We start from the raw sequence: 25234 nt of genomic DNA, 5'->3' as shown, positions 1-25234 counted from the left end.
TTTATCTGTTTTCACGGAAGCAGTGAGAGTTTGTCCGATCCTGACACCACTCTATCTTTTTCCTTATATTGAGCATATTTCTTCTGATCTTAAGGAAGGAGGAAGTTGGGGAAGTATCGTTACAATTAATTTATTTTGCTAAAGCTAGCTCATCACATTATTTTCACGGACCGGTGATAATTTTCTGTGACATTCTCTGATTTTGTATCCAAGAGTTGCCTCTTCTGTTACTACTGAAACTTGAGCTGCATTTGGGTTAGGCAAGGTGTCAGTCATTCACCTTCACCATAGCTACACAAACGCAGCGGCTCATTAGCCCAAACTTCCAAGTCATTCTTAAGGTGGAGTGCTATAATTGTCATTGGAAAACTTGATCAATGCTTGATCACTTAGACAAAATGCAAATAGGCTGTCATGAACCCAATTTAGAATGTATGCATATACTGTTATTATTGTGATTATTATAGTAATCAATAAATACAAGGGAACCAGTTCCATTGGCAGCCATACATGCCCACACCATGACACTACCACCACCATGCTTCACTGATGAGGTGGTATGTTTTGGATCATGAGCAGTTCCTTTCCTTCTCCATACTCTTCTCTTCCCATCATTCTGGTACAAGTTGATCTTTGTCTCATCTTTCCATAGGATGTTGTTCCAGAACTGTAAAGGCTTTTTTAGATGTTGTTTGTTTTCCGTGGTCTTCCAGGTCTTTTGGTGTTGCTGAGCTCACCGGTGCGTTCTTTCTTTTTAAGAATGTTCCAAACAGTTGATTTGGCCACACCTAATGTTTTTGCTATCTCTCTGATGGGTTTGTTTTGATTTTTCAGCCTAATGATGGCTTGCTTCACTGATAGTGACAGCTCTTTGGATCTCATATTGAGAGTTGACAGCAACAGATTCCAAATGCAAATAGCACACTTGAAATGAACTCTAGACCTTTTATCTGCTCCTTGTAAATGAGATAATGAGGGAATAACATACACCTGGCCATGGAACAGCTGAGCAGCCAATTGTCCCATTGCTTTTGGTCCCTTAAAAAGTGGGAGGCACATATACAAACTGTTGTAATTCCTACACCGTTCACCTGATTTGGATGTAAATACCCTCAAATTAAAGCTGAAAGTCTGCAGTTAAAGCACATCTTGTTCGTTTCATATCAAATCCATTGTGGTGGTGTATAAAGCCAAAAAGATGAGAATTGTGTTGATGTCCCAATATTTATGGACTGTATATGGGGCAAAATACTCCCTTAACCACTTCACATAAGTCCCTTAGTGGCCATGGTGCCGGTGCAATGAGACTGCTCAACTAAGACATTCAGTAATCCTGCAATCAAACTATAATATAAACCATATTCTCCAGTTTCTTTACTAAACAAAACATGAAAAGTAAATCAAATGCAGGGTTTCTAAATGCCACCATTGTCGCATTTTTCGGCCAGTTACCCCTTGCCCTGTCTCATCTGCAAATAGCGTGACACATTGGAAAATAGTGCCAGTCTGTGAGCACTAATTATACAGTGAGCACCTAAATACATTTTTTGTTATTTTGTTCTGTGCTCTAGCACTTTGAGTTTAAAAGGATAGAATGTATCCTTCGTGCATCAAAAAATATTGGACTGTTTCGCATAATGCAATACTTTAATCTGCGATACATAAACCTCACCAGACGCTGGGTATCTTCCCTGGTCATGCCCTGCCAGGCCTGTACTGCAGCACATCATCTTCTCTGGGATTTTGCCTTCAGTCTCCTCTTCAGCATGTAAAATGCATGTTCATTTGGATTCAGATCCGGTAATTCAGTCAAGGATTTTCTACTTTTTGGCCGTAAAAACCCCTTTCATTGCTCTAGCAGTACATTTCAGCTCATTGTCCTGTTGTATGATGAAGTGCTGCCCAAGAAGTTTGGAGGCATTGCTTGTATCTGAGCAGATAAAATATTTCTGGGGAGCCCCAGCCCCCGGGGCTGTACACATGTAAAATGTCTAATGAAAACCCCATGAATAGGGTGTAACCATTGCAACAAAATGTTTTAACACATACAATCTTACATTAAAATACAAATGCAAGGACCAAATAATAGAAGAAAGTAACACAATATTTCTGCATTTTTGCATGCAACATCAACATTTTTATATTCAATTGGCCTACCAGTTTCAGCATATTACATCATTAACTTTTCTATTCTGTAGTTTTCCTGTTTTCTGTGTTCATGATGGTCCTGAACAATCCAAACAGATGCCTCCATCGGCCATTCACAAATATAAACTGTTGGCTCATATCTTTAACATCTACTTGGTCAAGGGCCTCTTGGTGTGCATGGCATACAGCTACATTATTAAGGCACTGCTGAGATATAGCAGATCTTAACCAAGTTTTCAGTCTTGAGTACACTATAGCTTCATTCAGCTTCAGCTGCGGCCACAGGGATGACCAACACCACCCTAACAAGCTTCTCAATAAGCCACTTAGCATATCTTCAGCTTCAGTCCTGGACATGAAGGTATTCTTTGAGATAGACATTGGCAGCTGAACCATCAAACTATATCCTTTGGGGGGGATTTTGGGGGGATTTCTTTGGTGAGGCATTTGAATCGGCTCAATACCCATTGGCACTGCCTTCTCAAACACTTGTTCAGACTTTTCCTCATTGCTCTTTTTTTGAGGAGTTGAGCTCACATACTCAACAGCAGCCTGCATACCAATTGTTTGGGACCAATTTTGCAATTAATTGTTTAAGCACTCAATCTCTCCCAACACCACTGATATTACCAGCAGTCCAAGAACAGTTTTGCCCCTCTAGAAGCGATCTAGGAGACCATTGGCCGATGTGCCAGAGTCAGAACCAACTGAGGCCATTTCCTCCCAACTGGATAACACAGCCTCATACTGACTAAGAACTGTATCAACAGCTTGTCAACGCACTGTCCAACTAGTTGGACACAGCGGTTTAACTGTTTTGGGATGCCCTGTCTAGCCAATACCCTCTTGAATTTCCCGGATATGTTGCGAAGAGTTCCAAGTTCATAGACCGACTGCAATGCGACTGGGACCTGCAAGGTCGGTGGTTCGATCGCCAGTGTAGCCACAATAAGATCCACACAGCTGTTGGGCCATGTTGGGCACATCAGTTAATGATTTTCAGTGGAAAGGCAGGGGACATTAGGTAGCTAGCATGTTTTCATTTAAATCAGTTGTGATAACTGGCTAGTTAGTTTACTACCTATTACTTATGCTAGTCTGGATGGTGAAAAAGCTCCTGATGTTTTGGTGGGGGTGGCATGATATCTACAAAGTACAAAACGTGTTGGCATGGACAAAAGTATGCATGTGTGCTCTGCAGTGCAGGCAATAGGGGAAACTTTCTTCAGGAAAGGGAGGAAGAAAGTCCAGCCTAAGGTTACTGTTGTGTTTTGTTGCTCACTTTACATTGGATGTCGACAGCTATGATGTTTTCACTCATTAGATTTAGCAACGATGCTCTGTTTCACTTGTAACCAACTAATTTACCTTCTAACCAGCTAACTAGCTAGCTCCAATCTCTCATAATTCTTTTGAGAGACTGGGGCTAGCTCGCTAGCTAGCTAAATTAGCTAAATGACTGTGATGACGTAGCCGATGTGAATAGCCACCCACTTTTTAATTTTATGTTAAATAAGAAACAAGCAGAACAACTACATTTCTCATTAAATTCAATTCACTATATGGGAATGAAACTCAGCAATTCTCTAACTTTGATGCTGCCATTGAATGTAGCGCGATGGCTACAGTGGAGCCGCTATCATCAATTACAATGGATTTGTTCCCTCAGCATCCGATGGCTGCAGTGGAGCTGTGCCGTTAGAAGACAAGCTTTTCGCAAACCAGTTATCCTTTTAAACTGGTTTGGCTGCTACCTTGGCCAGGTCTCTCCTGAAAAAGTAATTTTTAATCTCTTAAATACAGGTTTGCCATTCCTTTATAATCATACAATTCAAGGACTTTTCAAGGACTTTCAAGCAACATTCATATCAAAATCAAGGACCCATAAAATATTGTTTTTTTTTGTACATTTTGAGGTATACTGGTTTAACTATTTTACGGTACTATACTATACTAAGACTAAGACTTTACTATTTACATTGAGCCTTTGGATTAAATTATTTACCTTAGGTACAGTACCAGTCAAAAGTTTGGACACACCTAGCTTCTTTCTGTTTTTTCCTATTAATGTTTTATTTCCTCTGTTTGTAATCAAACAATTCATATGTGGTCAAAGTGCAGATTCTCAGCTTATATTAAAGGGTCATTTTGTACATACTGGTTTCACCATGTAGTATCTACAGTACTTTTTATACATAGCCCCGCATTCCAATGTTTGAGACAAATTAACATAATGTCAAATAAAATAGTCATGTTTTTTTATTTGGTTGTATATTGTTTGCATGCCATGACTTCTTGAAGTCTGTGACCTATCAATATCACCAGAATCTGGATATCATATGTTAAGGTTGTCGTACAAGTGATACAAAAATCTCTTTACATTTGAATGGATCTCTATGGGAACTGGGGGGTGGGACTAGATTGTAAATTGTAAATTACACCAAAACAGTATGGAACACATTTGTTGGCTAAGTGGCTTTTTGTCATCAAGGGTCCAAGGTATCAGATGAGACTCAAACCATCCTGCTGCTGCCAGATATGCTGTAGATACTACAAAGGACATTTATCCTGACTAATTTTCCTGTTGAACTCAATGGAAGAATTACTCAGGAGAAACAACCCTTGAAGTATCTAATGCATATCTAGTAGCAGTACAGTTGTTTGAGGCTGGTTTGATACCTTGGACCCTTCATGACTTAAAACCATTTAGCCAACAAATGTGTTATATAATGTATCAGCATAATGTACATCAGGAACATGGTATGAAATGGATATGCAATGGATATGCATTTTATTTGACATTATGTTAATTTGTCTCAAACATTGAAATGGGGGGGGGGGGGGGGGCTATGTATAAAAAGTGATGTAATTACTACATGTGTATGAAATGTATGAAAACAAATTGTTTAATAAAATATGAGAATCTGCACTTTGACCACATATGAATTGCTTGATTACAAACAGTGGAAATAAAACATTAATAAAAAAATGCAAGGTGTGTCCAAACTTTTGACTGGTACTGTAGGTGACAATGTAATTTTTGCAGAGAATTTTATTCAATTTTTTCAATTAGAGCTTTTCTTTTCTGACCTCTTTTGCTCCTACTTCTCCTTTCCTTTGTCCTCCAAATGGGCTATGTGAGTCTTGAGGAAGACACAGACAGTAGTAGTTCTTTGTCTATAACTATGTTTTTAATGCCCCCCACAACCCACAGATGATCTGTGATGGTTCTCTGGGCTCTGTAGCTTTCCTCTGAAAGATTCTCCACTTAAACTTTCTGGTTCACTGAGAACCCCCTCTTTACTGTCCCTTGTCCATGGGACAGCAAGAGTAGTTGGCGGCACACTTTACAGAGCTTTTCATATTGCTAACTAGCAAACTAATCTTCCAAGTAAGTGTCCTAGCAAATGCACATGGCTAACAAATACTTGACATTAACTTAATTAAATTTGGAAACATGATTACAATATGGTAAAAAAAATATTTTAGCCTACTGTTTGCAAGTGCTCTCGCAGCATGTCTGCATCCTGCTGCTTTTGTGTGGCTCTTGAAGGATGATTCTCCCATCTAATCAAGTTTAATATAAACATCGAACAAAAAGTTCGGAAATTTGTGTTTGGTAGATTATTTCTATGTTGTAACAATGCTTCTTGGCAATACATTTTATACCTTTGGAAAGCCTCTTTATTTCCCATTTAAATGGTGCCCAATTTGTAAGGAACATGCATTTGTGGGATGAGCAGCACAGCTGAGTATGTTGGTTGCGCTCATGAAAGATTTGCCAAATCTTCTCTGCCAATGCCAAACAGCTTATTCTGCTGTTGCTATTGACTCTTGTTTTGAGCTTCCGGTACCCCCAGGTGCTGTACAGTGGTCAATTGGTGTCTGCTCCAAGAATCGGCATGCCACGTTTGTCTGATCTCGATAAGGCCTGTGCGATAGGGCAACTTCAAGCTGGTGTTCCAAAAAAAGCAACTTGTGGCATCATTTGGAGTGAGCCCTATTACCATCTCCAAACTGAAGGCCAAGTTCCATGAAACGGGGGATGTCAGAGACAGACCGCAAAGTGGGCGTCCCAAGAAGACAACACCCCAAGAAGACCGGTTCCTCACCCTTTCAGCACTTAGGAACCATAGGCTGTCTTCTACAGATTTGCAGGACGATAGGAGAACGCTATGCTGATTGCTGCACCGATAGAGTAACACCTTTTGCTGGAGGCAGTGTGATGGTATGGGGCGGCATCTCCATCACTGGAAAAACAAGGCTTGTCATCGTTGGAGGTAATCTCAATGCAGAGAGATATCGAGATGAGATTCTGCAACCAGTGGCAATCCTATATCTCCACAGTCTGGGACCGAACTCTATCCTCCAAGATGACAACGCTGGCCCCCACAAAGCGGGGTTTATCAGAGACTACCTCCAGAATTTGGGAGTAGAGAGAATGGAATGGCCTGCCAACAGTCCTGACCTCAACCCAATTGAACACTTGTGGGATCAGCTGGGCCGTGCTGTTCCTGCTAGATTGACCAACACAACCATGTTGGCTGACTTGCGACAAATCCTGGTTGAGGAGTGGAATGCCATCCCACAGCAGGAGGTGCCAGGCTGTTGTGGCTGTGTATGGTTCTTTCACATGCTACTGAGGCTCCTGACTGTTTGTTAAATGAATGAATAATAAAATTGCAAATATGTCTTGTTTCTTCCTTGTTACTGATAGACTTCAATCATCCAATCCACCAAACAACACCAAACAAGATTCAATAGCAACAGCAGAATAAGCTGTTTGGCATTGGCAGAGAAGATTTGGCAAATTTTACATGAGCGCTACTCACATACTCAGCCATGCTGCTCATCCCACAAATGCATGTTCCTTACAAATGGGGCACCATTTAAAAGGGAAATAAACTGGCTTCCCAACAGTATAAAATGTATTGCCAAGAAGCATTGTGACAACAGAGAAATAATATACCAAACACAAATTTCCAAACTTTTAGTTCGATGTTTATATATATTCCCCTCTCATACATAAATCCCTCTCCTCTGTCCTCATCTTCCTCGACCTGTCGGCCGCCTTCGATACAGTCAACCATGAGATTCTGCTCTCATCGCTGTCTGGGATGGGTGTCACAGGGTCTGCACTCGCTTGGTTTTCCTCCTACCTCTCTGGTCGCTCCTACCAGGTGACTTGGAGGGGCTCAGTCTCCGACCCTCACCCCCTACGAACTGGAGTCCCGCAGGGCTTGGTTCTTGGGCCTCTCCTCTTCTCGCTATACACCATGTCTCTTGGTTCTGTTATCTCTTCCCATGGCTTTTCTTATTATTCCTACACTGATGACACCCAACTCTTCATTTCCTTCCCCCCCGACACCCAAGTCACCACACGGATCTCTGCCTGCTTGGCTGATATCTCTGCGTGGATGACTTCCCATTACCTGAAGCTCAACCTCGCCGAAACTGAGCTTCTCTACATCCCTGCTAAGTCCTCTCCGTCAATCGACCTCTCATTGACTGTTGAGGACTTTGTAGTTTCCTCCTCCCGTACGGCAAAGAATCTTGGGGTGACTCTTGATAACTTCCTCACCCTGGCTCCACAAGTATCCTCCACTGCCAGAACCTGCAGGTTCTTTCTCTATAATATACGCCGTATCCGTCATCTCCTGACTGAGAAAGCCACCCAGCTCCTAGTCCAGGCGCTCGTCATTTCCCGCTTGGATTACTGCAACTCCCTCCTAGCCGGTCTCCCAGCGTGTGCCATCAAGCCCCTCCAGCTGGTCCAGAATGCTGCAGCCCGCCTGATCACCAGTCAGCCCAGGTCGGCTCATGTCACCCCGCTTCTCATTGGCCTCCACTGGCTTCCTATTGCCGCACGCATCCATTTCAAGGCCCTAGTGTTGGCATTTCAGGCTGCTAAGGGGACTGCCCCACCTTACATACAATCCCTGATCACTCCCTACTCCCCAGCTAGACCACTCCGGTCTGCCAGCTCTGGTCGCCTTACGGTTCCCTCTCTACGTGCACCTGGCGGTCGAGCTGCACGTTCACGCCTGTTTTCTGTTCTGGTTCCTCAGTGGTGGAATGACTTGCTTACCACTGTCAGAACTGCAGAATCCCTCCCCCTATTTCGACACAGACTCAAAACCCACCTTTTCAAACTCTACCTTAGTCCTCCCTCCTGACTTCCCCTACTCCTCCTTTCTGATATCCCTATCCTTGTCTAACCCCCCCCCCCCAAAAAAAAAAAAATGCACTTATGATGAAACTATGTTTAGAACAGCATTTCATGTGTATTTTGCTAGTTTCTGGATGTGATGCTTTGACTTATGGTAGAACCTATGCACTTGTAAGTCGCTTTGGATTAAAAGCGTCTGCCAAATGACTAAAATGTAAAAATGAAAATTTTTTGCATAGACCACATCTGGGCATATAAATGTTAGTTGGGACTTTAAGAAGACAACTTTTGTACTGCTCATTTGTTAGCCACAAATAGCTGAACTTACATTTTCCAGGCATGGTGCTAAGCATTTGCTATTCACTCCTGTTGTGGTCTCACAAGTTTTCTCATTGACAGGAAGATAAAGGAACAGAAACCTGGGAGAAAATTAGGGATATTCAGGAGCAAAAATAGGCAAACAGAAAGAAATTAATAATGCAGAAATAAATATTCTTTTTGGTATTAAGTTCAAGTTCTGAACTGTTAGCCTGGCTATACACCTCATGATTCCATTCAACCACAGTCTAAAAAGGGAATAGCATCTTATATTTTTAAAACTGTATATCGTTCTGAATATTATTTTATAATTGAACGCACCAAAGCCCCACCAGAAACCCAACCATGCAAGCACACTGCTTTGGTTTGTATATATATATTTTTTAACACAGGCCAATCAGATGGCTTGATTGTTTGTGTTGGATTAAAAACGGCAACCAACCACTGATGGAAACCCACCTGTTTATTAATAATGTATACTATTATAAATTCAAGCACTTCCAAGGATCCCCGTTTGTTTTCAGTAGCTTTCAAGGCCTTGAATTCGGTTTTTTAACCAACTTTCCAGACCCATGGCAGCTCTGTAAATAAAGGTTGATAAAATAAATAAATAAAATGTCAATAAAGACGACAGGCTTCAGAACCCGCTCTTTGTTGTTGGCCATTTGTTGTCATTGTTTAATTGTTTAATTTATTGATTCATTCATTGCAGCCTCCATCTCGGAGATCACTATTCTGGCTTCAGCTGTCGGGGGTGCCATTGGGCTGGTCCTAATCATCCTTGCCATCTTTGTTTTGTTCAAATACTGCCGGCGGAGGAGTCTGGAGAGGGAACTGGAAATGTCCCAGTGGGACAGGAAGGACCCAACTGTGTGGTAAGGCAGTGAAGCATTACAAGGGGCACTCAAACATACACACTACAACTGCCTAAAGGCCCATAGACTGTACTATGCACCAATCCAATTCATTTTACTCCTGAATGAAAATCAAGACAATTTACAACTTTACTAATTTGAAGATTTAAAAAAAGGGTGAAGCACTCCGTAATATGACTGGTTAATTTGCCTTTTACCTTATGATATGGTCCTGCATTCAAATCAGAATTTATCCTAGGCCTTTATTGATCGTGCATACATTGAACAAAATGATGGTGCAGATATAATTATTGTAGCCTACATCTAGCGACGCTGTACAGGCATGCCTGCATTAATCTTGAAACGTAGACAACCCCAACTTCCTTTGGGAACACTGCAAAGGAAGACGTCATTTTAAAAGATACAATAACCTAAATTCCAATGTAAGCCCTGATTGAAAATATAGGCCTTCTCTGTCAATATTTGCATGTCCCTTCATCATTCTGTGACTTCAGTACATTAACAGTTGCTCTCCCTATTTTTTAATATCAAAGATTGTATCAACGATGTGCTACTATGTCACTACTCAGCTCTGACTGCTGATAGATGTGAATTAATTCCCATTGCTCTTTTGAGTGGTGTGGGGAAAGGGGGGAGGGGGGGGTGTATTTACAATGCCAGTAAAATCCTCATTAATTTCTTTACAATAGTCTAGTAGCTAACTTTAGCTTTCAATGTTTACCTATTTTATATAGTTTGTGTTGCATTTTTGTATGTATTACCCTCTGTTTATTAACAACTTTAATTCCATGAGGTTGCACTAACCTTATTGTTTTTTGAATAGTCACATATTAATGTAGGCTAGGACAATGATACTTGCATTCCATGGACCTTAAGAATATGAAAATACTGTACGTGGGCGAGCATGTTTAACGTTCTGGTTCATTTAAATTGTAGTACAGATTAAGTGAATGGATATTTTACCTAGTAGAGTAGCATTTAGTATTACAATTCAGTGGTGATATCCAGCGCACCTTCCGCTGTTAGGGTAACCTCAATGAGAGGCACTCATCAAATACTCAAACTTGTAATGTAGACCTACATATATTGTAGGCCTTGCAATACAAACTTTAAAATAAAAAATTTAAATGTATCAATATTTATTTTATAATATTAGCCTAATACACATTGTTTGGAGAATGAGGTTGCTTATAAGAGGATAGTATCATGTCAAAACTATACTGCCTTATAACCCACAAGACAGTGATTTAAATCATCAGTTCATCAAAAAATACTTTGGTGAAAAAACATTACTTTCAAAACACAGATTTGTGTTTTTAAAAAAAGAATAGAAGTCAACTTAAAGTTGCTACATAAATTGCAATAACAATGATTTTAAATCAAGAGTGACAACTAATATTTCCCCAGCTAAAAAAGAGGTTTTTTCCTGAAATACAAATGTTATCTTTAAACCAGAGCTAAGCTGGTGAGTCACCCCAAAATGCAACACAGCTGCCCCCTGTTGTCGGAATTCCCGGCCGGTGGCATTCTTGCTGCAGAAGCAAAACAACAAATGAAACATGAAGCCACTGTACCAGAGACTTAGATGATGCCAGTATTTAAGTTCATTATTAAATTATCTTAATCATTTGAAGGGCATAAATGTACCATATCGTGGAATATTCTCTTAAAGTTGTTAAAAATATAAATTAATTCATACCACTCTGCGTTCGTCAGGTCAAACTCAAGTTTTTTGTTTGAGACTTCTCCGACAGGAGACAGTCGGAAGAGTGGCTCGCCCAGCAACAAACAGAGTTACTTTCCATCCATGCACCAGCCACGTGCATTCAATTGTCCACAAGTCCCAAACATTCCATTTGTTACCCTCCCCTCAAGTGTTGTCTCATTCCTGCTTTTTTTTCCTCTTTTTTTCGCATCCTGTGCTTCAAGGAGTAATTTTACATTACACAGGATATGATGTTATTTTCCTTGTGCTTACAAGGGGGCTGTACATGCAGGCCCAGCTCAAGCATGGTTCCTACCAACCAAATGACCAGACCACGAACAACAATATTATACATCAGCCAAAAGGGTGCTGATGGGAGCATTTCACAGGACCTTCCTTCACCGCTGCTTCATTGAGTTAGGCCCACGACACCTCCAGAAGGCACCTACAGTCGAGCCTGGCATCCCCCCCCCCCCCCATACCCCCATCAGGCACCATATCATACCACTAATGCACCCCTTGCACAGAACAACAACAGTACCACACAGACCTCCCTTGTGATTAAGGTTGTGATAACCCCACTGGCACCATTAATGCATGCTCAGTGCCACCAGTCATGTGTGGATTTCTAAATAACACTAGCCTTACCTGTAAACCTCCTCTAGAACAATACACTGCCAATACACTTATCATCCAACCCACCAATTCACCGTACAGCGATATGGCCAAAAAATAGTACACATAGTACCATTACTAAGTTTCTAATAACCCCACTGGCATTCTTTTTTTTATTTTTCTTTAGGCCTTTTTCAGCTTTATTGGACAGTATAGTATAGAGAGACAGGAAGAATGGGAGTGAGAGAGAGGGGAAGACATGCGACAAATGTCAGACGGATTCGAACCGCTGACATCGCGGCTCGCAATGAGCATGCGGTCAGTGCTCAACAGGCTGCGCCACCAAGACACCCACAACCCCACTGGCATTCTTACTTCATACTCAGTGCCACAGTTCCAATATGGATTTCCATTTAATCTCTAGCCTTGTCCCCTAGACATCAGCTAGTTTAAGATGCCCCCAACTAACCTGCCCTCTCTTTATCCACAACCACTGACTTGTTCTTTCTACTGCTACGGATAGATCTTTAATTGCTTTCCTGAGTGATCGACCACAACTATCAAATTCCAAAAGGAGCGATATCGCTGACTTGGCCACAAAACCTCTAGTGCCTGCTTCTGCAGGTCTCACATACACTTGCCACCCAGACTCCCTCACCTTAGCAACCAAATCGGAGTACTTTAGCAGTCTTTTAATTTGAACATTGCAAGTACTATACGATGCTTCTGTTTCACTATAAATAGCTGGCAGTTTCCAGTAGCCCACAGGTAGCTTGGTTAACAGAGAAAGTGGAAATATCTGCTAGCTTGTGAATTTGCTTTTGCAAAAGTTGGCTAGCTAGCTTGCCTGCGTATTTAATAGAACAGCTACTTGTTATAATCTATACTTTACTAGTTTGGCTTATAGCTTTAGAAGTTTGGATTGCAGCTTTAGAAGTACATAGTAGCTGTAGATTTCCCAGTTAAATGAGGTAACGTTAGCTTAGTTGGCTACCATGTAGGTTAGGCAGTAGGCAAATACCTAGGCCACCTAATGTTAACTTCCTCTGCTGTTGTGTACCGATACATATTAGCTAGCTTATGTGCATTGTATATTTAATGTTACAGCTGATTGAACAATCAGGATCTTACGATGCAGTGCAAGTTCTCATTTGATCAAATCACTAACGTAAGGAACATGAGACTGCGAAAAGCACAACAAGCATATGCATATGAATTTGAGTGGGTAGACACAGTGGGTGGAGACAAACGGTTTTGAAGCAGATGGTGTTGGCACTGTTACGACCCGGTCTAGGGTCAAGAGGTGACAGGGTAAAGGATGGAGAAATTAGTGGGAATGAATTTAACACTGCAGGCCGATGAGTAATTTGGGTCCTGCCTAAACAAATCTAAACAAACCTCAGCTGGTCTTTGAAAGCTTACTTAGTTCAAAGCGGCGTGTAGCCAGACCCCAACAGAGATCTGGGGCCTCATTTATAACCGTTGCGTACGCCCAAAAAAGGGCTTTAAATGTGCGTACGCTACTTTCTAAGCATGAATTGAGACTTATTGAAAAAATTGAAAAGGAAATTGGTGTACATTTACGGAAACTTAGACCCATGCGTACGCACATTATGGAGGCAGAGGGAAATAGCGACAGGCAAAGTAGTGAAATATAGAAAATACACTCACCGAGCACTTTATTAGGGTTATTCATGCAATTTTCTAATCAGCCAATTGGGTGGCAGCAGTGCAATGCATACAATCATGTAGATACGGGTCTGTTCACATCAACCATCAGAATTTGGAAAAACACAACAAGAAACGCCTTGTTAATGAGAGACGTCAGGGGAGAATGGCCAGACTGCTCAAAGCTGACAGGAAGGTGTCAGTTATGCAAATAAACACATATTACAACAGTGGTATGCAGAAGAGCAACTCTGAACAATTTAATTGCATTTTCAAACTTTATTTTGGGCCATCTTAATAGCTTAATTTCAACATTGTAAGTCAGATAATAGCCTAATTGCCAAATTAAAGATTTACATTTACATTGACATTGTGCAGTGTGACCTCGCATTTACAGCAGTCTGTAGGTTAGTTAAATTCCTGTAGTTTATGTCCAGGCATGCTGGTTGATCGATTGTGTGTCATTTTTTTAAATGCATCGGTTAAAATAAGAATTCTTCATGTTCTTTCATCCCTCTTCCCTATGGCTTCTGCCTGCCAGACTAGATGAAATCTAGAACAAACATTGTCCAGTTGGAAGGATAAAATCTAGCTGGAACACATTCAATAACCGGAGTCACTATACAGTGAGCAGAGGAGCAAAACAAAGTCTAATTCGGGGTGGGTGAACAGGGTCGGGCATGAGTAAGTCACTGGGGCAAACAAACGAAAAAGGACTGAGCAGGAATCCTAAAGGATGAAACAAGGATCGAAATCCGATCAACAAACAAATCAAAAGGGGCTAGGCGAGAGTCGGGAGTCGAAAAAGATGAGGCAATGGTCTTACACAAAATGCAACCTGTAAATGAGAGTTTACAAAAATAAGGCCCAGTGACAGTATTGTGATGCAGTCCAGAGCTCAGTTTTATTTGAGAAAAAAGAAAAGAAAGAAAAGACAAACTTTATATGACTGTATTTTTAATGGAACTATGTTGTATGGTAAATTTATGTATATGGTAAGTTTATTGTGTATTTATTCACTGAACAGTAGTTAACTGGTTGCTAAGCAACGGCATTGCTAATATTACGTAGCAATAATGTATCCACTCCGCTAGCTAATCAACGTTACTAACCTTAGCTACTAGCAATAATGTATCCCCACTGCACATAAAACATTTTTTTTAAATGAAATGGAAGAAAAGCGAGTACCGAAGAGAGCTATATTTTCATTTTATCTCAGTGCAAAATGCCTAACAATGAAGACTCTCACCTTTTGCAACAGAACACTACATGTTGAGTGTTACTCCGAAGTTTGTTGACAATGTAGACATAGCACACACACTGCTCTCTCATTCTTGTTCATTTTAAAACTCATTTTAGGCGAAGTATTGGACTTTACTGTTTCAAAATACACAGCACCATGTTGCCGAGACGAATGATGCAAGGGTTCTCATTCAACGTTGCAGTTTAAAAAAAATTTTTTTTAATAAAACCAAAACATCCTGACTACATTGCACAGTGAACAAGTGTTTTTAAAAACTAGAGTTGATGCTACTACTTTACTTTCCATCTACTAGTTAGTTACCCAGTGTGCCACTTCAACTTATTTGTGCTGTTGACTAATCTGATTTTTTAATTAGAATTGAGCTATAGCTATTAGCGCTAGTAATGTCGGCAAGCCATTTTATGAAATTGGCTGTGCCTCATAGGCTAGCTAGCAGATAGTAGTTGCTATCTCTCTCCATCACAAGCACATATAACTTGCTCCTTTATTGTGCATTCATACACTTCAGAATGAATTTCGCTACTACCATCAGCAGTTATATCATTACATTACATTATTGGCATTTGGCAGACACTCTTATCCAGAGTGACGTACAGTTGATTAGACTAAGCAGGAGACAATCCTCCCCTGGAGCAATGCAGGGTTAAGGGCCTTGCTCAAGGGCCCAACGGCTGTGCAGATCTTATTGTGGCTACACCGGGATTAGAACCACCGACCTTGCATCTCCCAGTCATTTACCTTAACCACTACGCTACAGGCCGCCCCATCAATGAAGATAAGCGAGCCAGTATCTTCGGTAGCCATACGTGCCCAGGCCATAACCCCCCCACCACCGTGTTTCACAGATGAAGTGCTATGCTTTGGATCTTGGGCAGTTCCTTCTCTCCTCCATACTTTGCTCATGCCATCACTCTGATATAAGTTAATCTTCATCTCATCTGTCCACAAGACCTTTTTCCAGAAATGTGGTTGCTCTTTTAAGTACTTTTAAGTACAAACTGTAACCTGGTCATCCGGTTTTTGTGGCTAACCAGTGGTTTGCATCTTGCAGTGTAATTTTGGTATTTCTGTTCATGAAGTCTTTTGCGGACAGCGGTCATTGACAAATCCACACCTGAGTCCTGAAGAGTGTTTCTGATTTCCCGGACAGGTGTTTGGGGATTTTTCTGTATTATGGAGAGAATTGTTCTATCATCAGCTGTGGAGGTCTTCCATGGTTCACCAGTACTCTCTTTCTTATTAATTATGTTCCAAACAGTTGATTTTGATAAACTTAAGGTTTGGCCAATGTCTCTAACCATTTAATTCTTGTTTCTCAGTCTCATAATGGCTTCTTTGACTTGTATAGGCACAATTTTGGCCCTCATGCTGATAAATAATAGTTTCCAACATGATCAAAAGACTAGGTACTGAGAGCTCTCTTATACCTGCATTACAGAGGCAATCACACCTGAATAATTACAAACACTTGTGAAGCCATGTGTCCCAAACATTACGGTGCCCTGAAATGGGGGGGGGGGGGACTATGTATAAGCACCGCTGTAATTTGTACATGTATAAAAAATACCCTAAATTATGAGAATGTGCTCTTCAACCAATCTAAAATTGTGGCAAATCAGAGGCAAATCAAGACAGGGCCTGGCCAGACCAACAAAAGAGTAAGCAGTAAGAGTATTGGTAAGCAGAGCCTAATGAACCAACTCACTAAAAGCTGTGGGAATGCCCATTGCTAGACAAAGCACATTGTGCTCTGTAGATGAATAGTGATGCTGATCATACCATCACTGCCAGTAGTTAAAGCTACATAAAATTAAGCAAACAATAGGCTCTATTTGTCTTTAAATCTACTGATATTAGTCCTACGGGCCCGCTTCACCTGTTTCTCCAAGCCTGTGATAGTATGACAGGCAGATGATGAGCTACAGTTGTGTTCAAATAAATAGCAGTGCGTTAAAAAAAGTGAATAAAGTGCAAATATTTTTTTAAATATTTTAGTTCCATATTTCAAATGTAGTGGAAACATTACATATTCAATTCCAAATCAAAGCATTAACAAATTGTATCAAGTCTGTGTTATTCTTTCACAGGAAGCAAAGAAAAGGAAATATTAATCTGTTCAAAAAATGGCAGACTGACATTCTCTTCAAACTCAAACACTTACTGTATAAACTGAAGAAATCTTTCAAGATTTAACTTCGCTTTAAATTACCGGACTAATATTTAGTTGCATAACCATTGTTTTTCACAACTGTTGAGCATCTGCGTTGCATTGAGTCAACCAATTCCTGGCACCTAGAAAGAGGTATTTCAGCCCAGGATGAACTAAATACATTCCACAGTTCCAGTGAATATTTGGGTTTTGCTTCAGAAACTGCATTTTTAATGTCAATTGAGGTTGGGGGATTGAGCGGCTACTCCATTACCTCAATCCTTTTTGTCTGGAACCAAGATTTTGCTCGCTTACTCGTGTGTTTGAGGTCGTTGTCTTGTTGAAACACCCATTTCAGGGGCATTTCCTCTTCGGCATACGGCAACATAATCTCTTCAAGTATTTTGATGCATTCAAACTGATCCATGATCCCTGGTATACATACCCAACACCATAGTATGAAAAACATCCCCATACCATGATTTTTGCGCCACCATGCTTCACTGTCTTCACAGTGTACTGTGGCTTGAATTCAATACCCGAGGGTCATCTGACGTACTGTCGATGACCACTAGACCTGAAAAGACCAATTTTACTCTCATCAGTCCACAGAATATTATGGCATTTCTCTTTGGGCCAATCGATGTGTTCCTTGGCAAATTGTAACCGATTCTGCATGCCGTTTTTTTTTTTTTTTTGTGATCAACTCTTTATTGCTTTTTATAAACAAGGGGGGGCGGGTAGATGGTTACAAAGTTACAAGGTATTTGTAAAGTACATACATCCAAGGATGGGTGGAAAGAGAAAACAAAATTTAAAGGAAATTCAAATACAAGATAACACGTTATCATATTATACAGGGGATTCTTGAATTTTACATAAAAATACATTCCATTTTTGTAGAGTGGACTTCTTGGCTTTGTTTAATCTAGCAGTGTGATATTCCATGTTCACAACATCCACCAAGTAGCTCTTCCAAAACGTCCTACGTGGTATATGAGGGTTGATCCATAGTTGTAAAATAACCTTTTTAGAAGCTGTGAAACCTGCCATCAGCATTTTCCTTTGGGTTACAGTATGTTCTAGGTCAGAGTCATCATTTAAGAGGCAGAGGTGTGGTGTTTTTGGGATATTGACATCCAGCAGTTTTGATAGTTCATTCACTATAAACGTCCACAGATCTGCAATTGTGGGACATGCATGCCGTTTTTTCAGTAATGGTGCCTTACGGGAGCTTCTTGCTGTTAGCTTAGCTTCAATCAAACGTCTTCTGACTGTAACAGCACTTAAAGGTGATTGTAGATCATCTTTGATCTTTCTGGAGCTGATGAATGGCTGAATCCTTGCCTATTCTTCGATCCGTTTTAATAGTAGTTGCTTATTTTCTTCCGCGTCTTTCAGGTTTTTGTTGCCATTTTAAAGCATTTGAGATCATTTTAGCTGAGCATCTTATAATTTGCTGCACTTTTTTATATATTTTCCCCTCTCCAATCATCTTTTTAATCAAATTATGTTGTTCCTCCGAACAATGTTCAGAACGGCCCATTTTACAGTGTGTGAAACATTTGCTTCCCTTCTTCCTTAATAAAGGACAATTAATGACACCTGTTTTCTCACAGAATGAATGAATTCTCTAATTAAACTCCACACTGCTATTATTTTGAACACGCCCCTTTCAATGAATGGTCAATTACTCAGAACAAGCAACGTGCATGTCATTGAGTTGGGTCTGTTGTTTTTATTTTACACTACTACATCTACAAGTAAATTATTTGTCATGCAGAAATATCACTACTACTATCAGGTTACTAATGTTGTACTGCTATTTTTTTAGCACAACTGTATAACATTAATTCCTGCTTCAACAGTTATTTGCATGTGACGAAATAGCAATTGTGTTGGTCAGGAAAAAAGGACAGTGTTTATTACCCTTTTGTATGGAGCCACAGCAAATTTTTGGGTGCAACCAAATTTTGTGACAACTTAAAAAACTAGTCTGGTATTGAAGATTTTCAGTGACTTCATGACATTCAATCACTACAGGGACACATTGTGAAATTTGCATTTGTTTTTACATAATGATATGCATGTTATGTTTGTGTGCATATTTATCCTGCCATATTTAAAAACGGAACGCATATCGGATTGAATTTCATTGTGTGTTGCTTTTCAACATCAGTGCACTGTTTTGTTACAAAATGATAATGCAATCCTCGCCATTGCATTTATTAAACACACAGTGGAATGTGATTACTTTTCAACATCAGTGTGCCAATATTAAAATGCAATGCTGACCATTGCATTTCACTCTGTGATCACATTGTGCCGCAAGGAATGTGGCAGAATCCTTCTTATTGCATTTATCAAAGTATGCATATCCTTGCCTTAAAAGAAATGCAATCAACAAACTTGGTTATCCTGTAAAATCTTTGGTTTGACTATGTGGATAGCTGTATTAGTTTAGCCTGTTTGAGACAACAGACACTGCCATTACATTTTGAAATTTCTGTTAAAAATACAATTACTGCTTTTACATTATTGGCATTTGGCAATGTCGCTCTTATCCAGAGCGACATACAGTGATCGGACTAAGCAGGAGACAATCCTCCCCTGGAGCAATGCAGGGTTAAGGGCCTTACTCAACGGTCCAAAGCTGTACGGATCTTATCGTGGTTACACCGGGGATTGAACCACAGACCTTGCGGGTCCCAGACATTTACCTTAACCACTACGCTACAGGCCACCCAATGCTTCCACATTGCTGCTCATGGATATGAGCTAGCCTATTCATCGAGACTACAGTTATAATCTACTCAATGCCACCAGATCTAGGCAATTCTCCTCAATTAGACAATTTATTTTTTATTTATTTATCTGCATCGCAAAATCATGCACATTTTATCAACTTTATTTTAAAGTGTGGCTACTCATCTTTCTCTGCACAGTCTGAGCATGGACATGAACCATCATATGTAGCCTATGCTCGTTGGTTCTAACTGAAAGATGGGAAGATCCTGATGTATGTCTGATTGACAAAATAATTATGATGCTGGAGAGTGGACAGACGGATAGTATGTATGCATGTGACAACTGCTATATGGTTGGCATTCAGTTTGCTGCAGCCTACTTCTCTTTAGTAGCCTAATTGTAGTAGCTGAACATGGTTTGGGTTAGTTCATGAATTTAGTTACTGCACTTAAATAGATGGACTGTTGTAGTGTGTGAACCCCCTGCGAGTTGTGTTGCCTCATTGGAGGAAAACTCAATGCCTCCCATATAGCAGTTGTCAAACAATGCCTACTATCTGTCCACTCTCCCGCCACAAATCCCCAGGTGTCCAGCATGTTACATTTATTTAGTCATTAGAGGGCACCAGAGCAAGCAATCTTCCCATCTTCCAGTTAAAGCCAACCAGCATAGACTACACATGCCGGTTAGAATGTCCATTCTCAGACTGTGCAGAGAAGGAAGAGGAGCCACACTTTTAAACAACATAAATAAAATGTGCATGATTTTGCAATGCAGATACATTTTGATTTTTTGCCTCATTGAAGAGAATTGCCTATATCCCATGGTATTGAGTATGCTACTAATTACCTGAATAGGCTAATTTCTGTCCATTTAATTAGCAGCAATGTTGAAGCACTTATTTTATTTTCAATAGAAATCTCTATTTTCAATAAAAAATTACCTCTAATATCCTCCCCTCTGTTTTCCCGTCCCCACCACACACCCCAAGAATGATTGGACAGTTGATTGCATTTCTTTTAATGCCATGTTCCTTGCAGCACCCAGAGAGAGAAATGCTCTTTCTTTTTTTAAAGATATTTTTTAGGCCTTTTTCAGCTTTATTGGACAGTATAGTATAGAGAGACAGGAAGAATGGGAGCGAGAGAGAGGGAAAGACATGCGACAAATGTCAGGCGGTCGGATTCAAACCGCCGACATCGCGGCTCGCAATGAGCATGCGGTCAGTGATCTACAGGCTGCGCCACCGAAATACCCAAGAAATGCTCTCTTGTATTTTAATATTGGCACAAAATGTTGAAAAATAATCACAGGACACTCTGGTGTTTAATAAATGCAATGACGAGGATTCTTTTTATGCAATGGTGTGAATTGTCATGAAAACAGGGTACTGACATTGAAAAGCAATATACCCTGTATTGTATTTCACTATGAGTGTTTTAGACAGAACATGCCATAAAATACAATGCAATGTGCATTTTGATTTTAAATATGCCATGATAAATGCACATCATTATGCAAAAGCAAACATTTATTATATTTCACTGTGTCACTGTAGTGATTGAATTTACTTCACATTTACGGTCACTGAAAATCCTCCATAGCCTGGAGGCTCTTGAAGGGGATGGTTGGGTGTTTCTCTGAGAAGCTGCAGTCAGTTGCTGATATGGATTCTTTAGACCACTCTAGTTCTGTCTTTGACTCTGAAAATGACTGCATGTGTGTGTGTGTGTCTGTGTGCATGCATGTTCAAATGTTTGTGTGCATGCTTATGTGCTTGTGTCTGTGTTTGCTTTTGTGCATTTGTGTTTCAGCGACCCAGAGGACACCTTGCCACTGAATTCCATAGAGGAGGTGGTAAACTACAGCAGTGATGAGGCTAGCATCAGGGAAATCAATTCCAAGGAGGATGAGAAGAAAAGTCTGGAAGCGATGGCAGAAGATACAGCTGACACTGTAAGCATCAACTCTGACATCATCCCAGCAAAGGATGACACTTACATCATTGCCGTGACAACTGACGCTGATGCCATCCTTGCAATGAATGATACGGATGTGATCCCTGAAGAAGGGTTAAAACATCCATCTGGCAAGAACAAGGAAGCCACAGAGAAAACAGAGCCAGAGGAGGAAGTTCCAACTACAAAAGGAGATCCACTCTAGATACTCCCCTAGTCATCAGAGAGTGTTCCAGCAGATCTGCAGTTTTCCCAATCAAGCAGAACTCTGGGAGGTAAATGTTTACCTTCTGCCACCATCTTAGGTCTGACACTGGACAACTTGTCTGTACTGGAAGCTATTGCACCTACTTTCAGCTCGTCCCATTGAAGGAAAGCGGCATCTTGTGAGTTCTGCTCACAAAGCAACAGATTATATCCATGGTGACCTATTCAAGTCTTTCAATGTTTGAGGTAAAGTAGAGTTCAGTGGGAGAATGACTACATTTTGTATGTTTGTTTTTTATTGCAGAAAACCAATAGAACGATAAACAAGAGGGGTTACGTATGTGCACATAGGGACTATACAGAAGGATATATACATTAGAACTATTAGTCTGTGAGATTAATCTGAGGTCAAAGAGCATTCTGTATTGAAAAAAATATTTGTAGTTTATATGCATAATTAATCATAATAATATTTTATATGTTTTTTTTTTTTCTTCTCTGATTCTCACCCATTATATGCTCCAATATTTCAGGTCAAACTAGATGGGTAAAAATAGGTCACACACATACAAATACAGGAAAACAGGAATACACTAAAAATGAGAGACCATACATAGTGTAATACAAAATAGCGAGACTAAAGAAAAGGAGAATGTAGTCTCCAACATTAACCCAACCCTCCCCCTGGCTTATGGAACCCCAGTTTCTCTGATATTGGAATATTTTTCCTTGCAATCAGCCATTCCAAGTTAAAATGTTTCATAAATAATTTAAATGGACAAAGTGTTATTCCAGAACTAGACACTCTGACCCTGGTCCTAAAAATTGGGATTTTGTAATCCAATCCTACCTCAAATCTATATCAAATGTTGTTTTTGGGCATTTCAAAATTATAAGGTAGAGATTTTGAAACTGAAAATCAAGCGAATGCTGATTCCACTGAAAGGGTGGATTCCAGATGGATTCAAGGTTGATATCGGGACATGTGGGAGAGATGGCACATATTCTATGAAATCTTTAATCAACTGCTTTATTAAATTTTTTTAACAGTGTAGTTATTAACGGTCGTGCTTCTGTTAGATAATGTACGAACCACACTTGCATGCAAAACACAAAAATCGCAAGTCTTGTTGTTTCGCCATTCTGGGACCAATATAAATGAAAAATCTTTTGGTAAGGCAGACGTGCTATTCCAATTAATCCAGAAAATCGCATAAAAATCAGTTTGGTAGTTTTTATTAAAAAGAAAATATTAGTGAAAATATGAGCATTTTCGTAAGAGTTTTTTTGCGCTCTTCTACAAACTTTTTAAAGCGCATTACAGTTTCTCACCAAATTAGAACACGTCCTACTTTTAAACGGACTAGTTAAATTGGGTTTTCATGTGCTACGGTTGTTATTAAAATTAATATTTTGAGGACGAGGCCCCGTTGAAAGTGAATGGTGAAAGGTTAGCTTGTCTGTTAGCCAGTGACTCTATAATGTAAGGCATTGCGCAACTGCGAGCCACGCGAATGTCTATCGGTGTGTCTTTTTGGGATAGCTGGCTAGCTCTATGCTTTTATGCTTAGCTAGCTAGTCTCTATTGGCTTGGTGGTAAAGTAACATTAACATTACTAGCTAATTACGTTAGCTAGCTACCTCTGTTCATTCTCTTTCACTGCCCACCACTACATTAATTACATGGATAGCTATCATAGCTAGGAGTATAGGCAGAGCTAGCTAGTAACTATCTTCGATCATGCTGTAACGTTAGCTAGTTTGAACAGTAGAGTTAGTGTATGGTTGGTTGGTCGCGCAGCTAGCTAGCAAACATATATTTAGCTAACCTGTGTAGTCAGCAGCTATTAAAATGATCTTGTGATGGAGCTCCCCAAATCCTAACCATAACTGTTCGTAAATTAAAAAAAACAACAGGCCCTCGATCACAATGGGGGCGACATGGCTCATGCCGTAAGAGCAGTCATCTGGCATTCGGAGAGTTGCCGGTTCGATCCCGTGCCCAGGCTGTGTCGAAGTGTCCCTGAGCAAGACACCTAACCCCCAAATTCACTTATGATTATCTGCTTATATAAGTACACATATCATATAATTAAATATTAACTTTATCGACAGGTTTATACAGTTTAAAGCATTTTTAATCATGAAAAAACTGGTTTAAGCAGGTGCGTTAATGTTGTGGCTGATTGGTGTATGTAGCACACTATATTTATTTTATATCAGTGGTCACTTTATCATGCATTCCAAACAAACAGATATTTTGAGGATAACTTTGCCGTATTAAGAGGTGCTGATTTGAGAAGCTGCAGCAACTGACCCTGTGGAAATAATTGCTGCCACACACACACATACACATAGACTGACCCTGTGGAAATAACTGAATGTGTTTCTAAGCCGATCAACTTACGGCATCTAGCATGTGTTGTCGTTAGTTTCATAATATTTACATGGTCTTGGGTAGCAAGTTATAGAAAGTAAAGCGCATGCATCTCTTTCATCTCTTCTCTTTTTGCGCTTGCTTAGTGACCTAGCTAACTAGTTGGTTTAAAACAAACTTCCGCTTGCAATGGCACAAGCCAAACGGAAGCTGAAAATTTTGCTAAATCAGCCATCGCAATGCTTCCGGACAATTACTGTAACTTCAACTCTTTCATTTTTGACTTGGTACTGAAAAGTAGGTGTAAGGGCCATTATGCATTTGATAGGTAACAGTCTTAAACTACTTACGGTTCTCTATTCTTTTTAAATTGTCAAATATTTGAATTATATTAGTCATTAATAGTTCAAGTTATTATGGCAAAATTAGCTGAGTTTATTCACAATGCAAGTTACTTTCTGATAACACAAGATATCATTGCTCAGGGCAACCACTGTTTATATAGATATGATTACATTACCTATCCGGTCAAAAAAGTCTGGAAATTCAACACAAAAACTACATTTAAAGTGAGACATAATGTCATAATGGCTGGCAAAAGCCAAAAAAGACAGGAAATTCAACCCAAAAACTATGTTTTAAAGAAGAGATAATGATTGGCAAAAGCCAAAAAAGACAGGAAATTCACAGAAGCACCGAGAACAGTATCTTGACCTATGCACTGACAAGGCTTCCAACACACAATGCATTAATACATGCTATGGGTACTGTAGCTATGGTGGTCTACTTCAAACAACTTGTACCACTAGGCAGGCTGCTGAGGATTTAATCAAATATTCTCTTTGAATCAACAACCAAATAGATTATTTTCAGAGGAACACAGGAGTTGATTAATTTCTAGAAATCAATTAGGTAAGTATTTTGTTGCTATATGTACTTAAAATGTACCAATTATGTGTCTTGTTACTTTCTAGTTATTAACGCTCTGAAGAAGAAAAAATATATCACTGTCACATTCAAGGCATGACAATGA

At 39.9% G+C, this 25234-nt stretch overlaps 1 protein-coding gene across 1 annotated transcript in view; it reads left to right on the top strand.

Annotated features, from left to right (window-relative positions):
• The window catches only part of LOC133133767 (myelin protein zero-like protein 2), a 30590-nt gene extending 5660 nt beyond the window's left edge, over nucleotides 1-24930 (top strand). The window contains exons 4-5 of the mRNA XM_061249960.1: nucleotides 9348-9510; nucleotides 21474-24930. Coding sequence (XP_061105944.1) covers nucleotides 9348-9510; nucleotides 21474-21822 — 512 coding nt within the window. The 3' untranslated portion in view covers nucleotides 21823-24930. The remainder of the gene's footprint in view (nucleotides 1-9347; nucleotides 9511-21473) is intronic.
• Nucleotides 24931-25234: the final 304 nt, after the last annotated feature.

This window comes from Conger conger, chromosome 7 (assembly GCF_963514075.1).
Source record: "Conger conger chromosome 7, fConCon1.1, whole genome shotgun sequence".
Taxonomy (NCBI): domain Eukaryota; kingdom Metazoa; phylum Chordata; class Actinopteri; order Anguilliformes; family Congridae; genus Conger; species Conger conger.
This window is presented reverse-complemented; position numbering and strand designations above follow the sequence as displayed.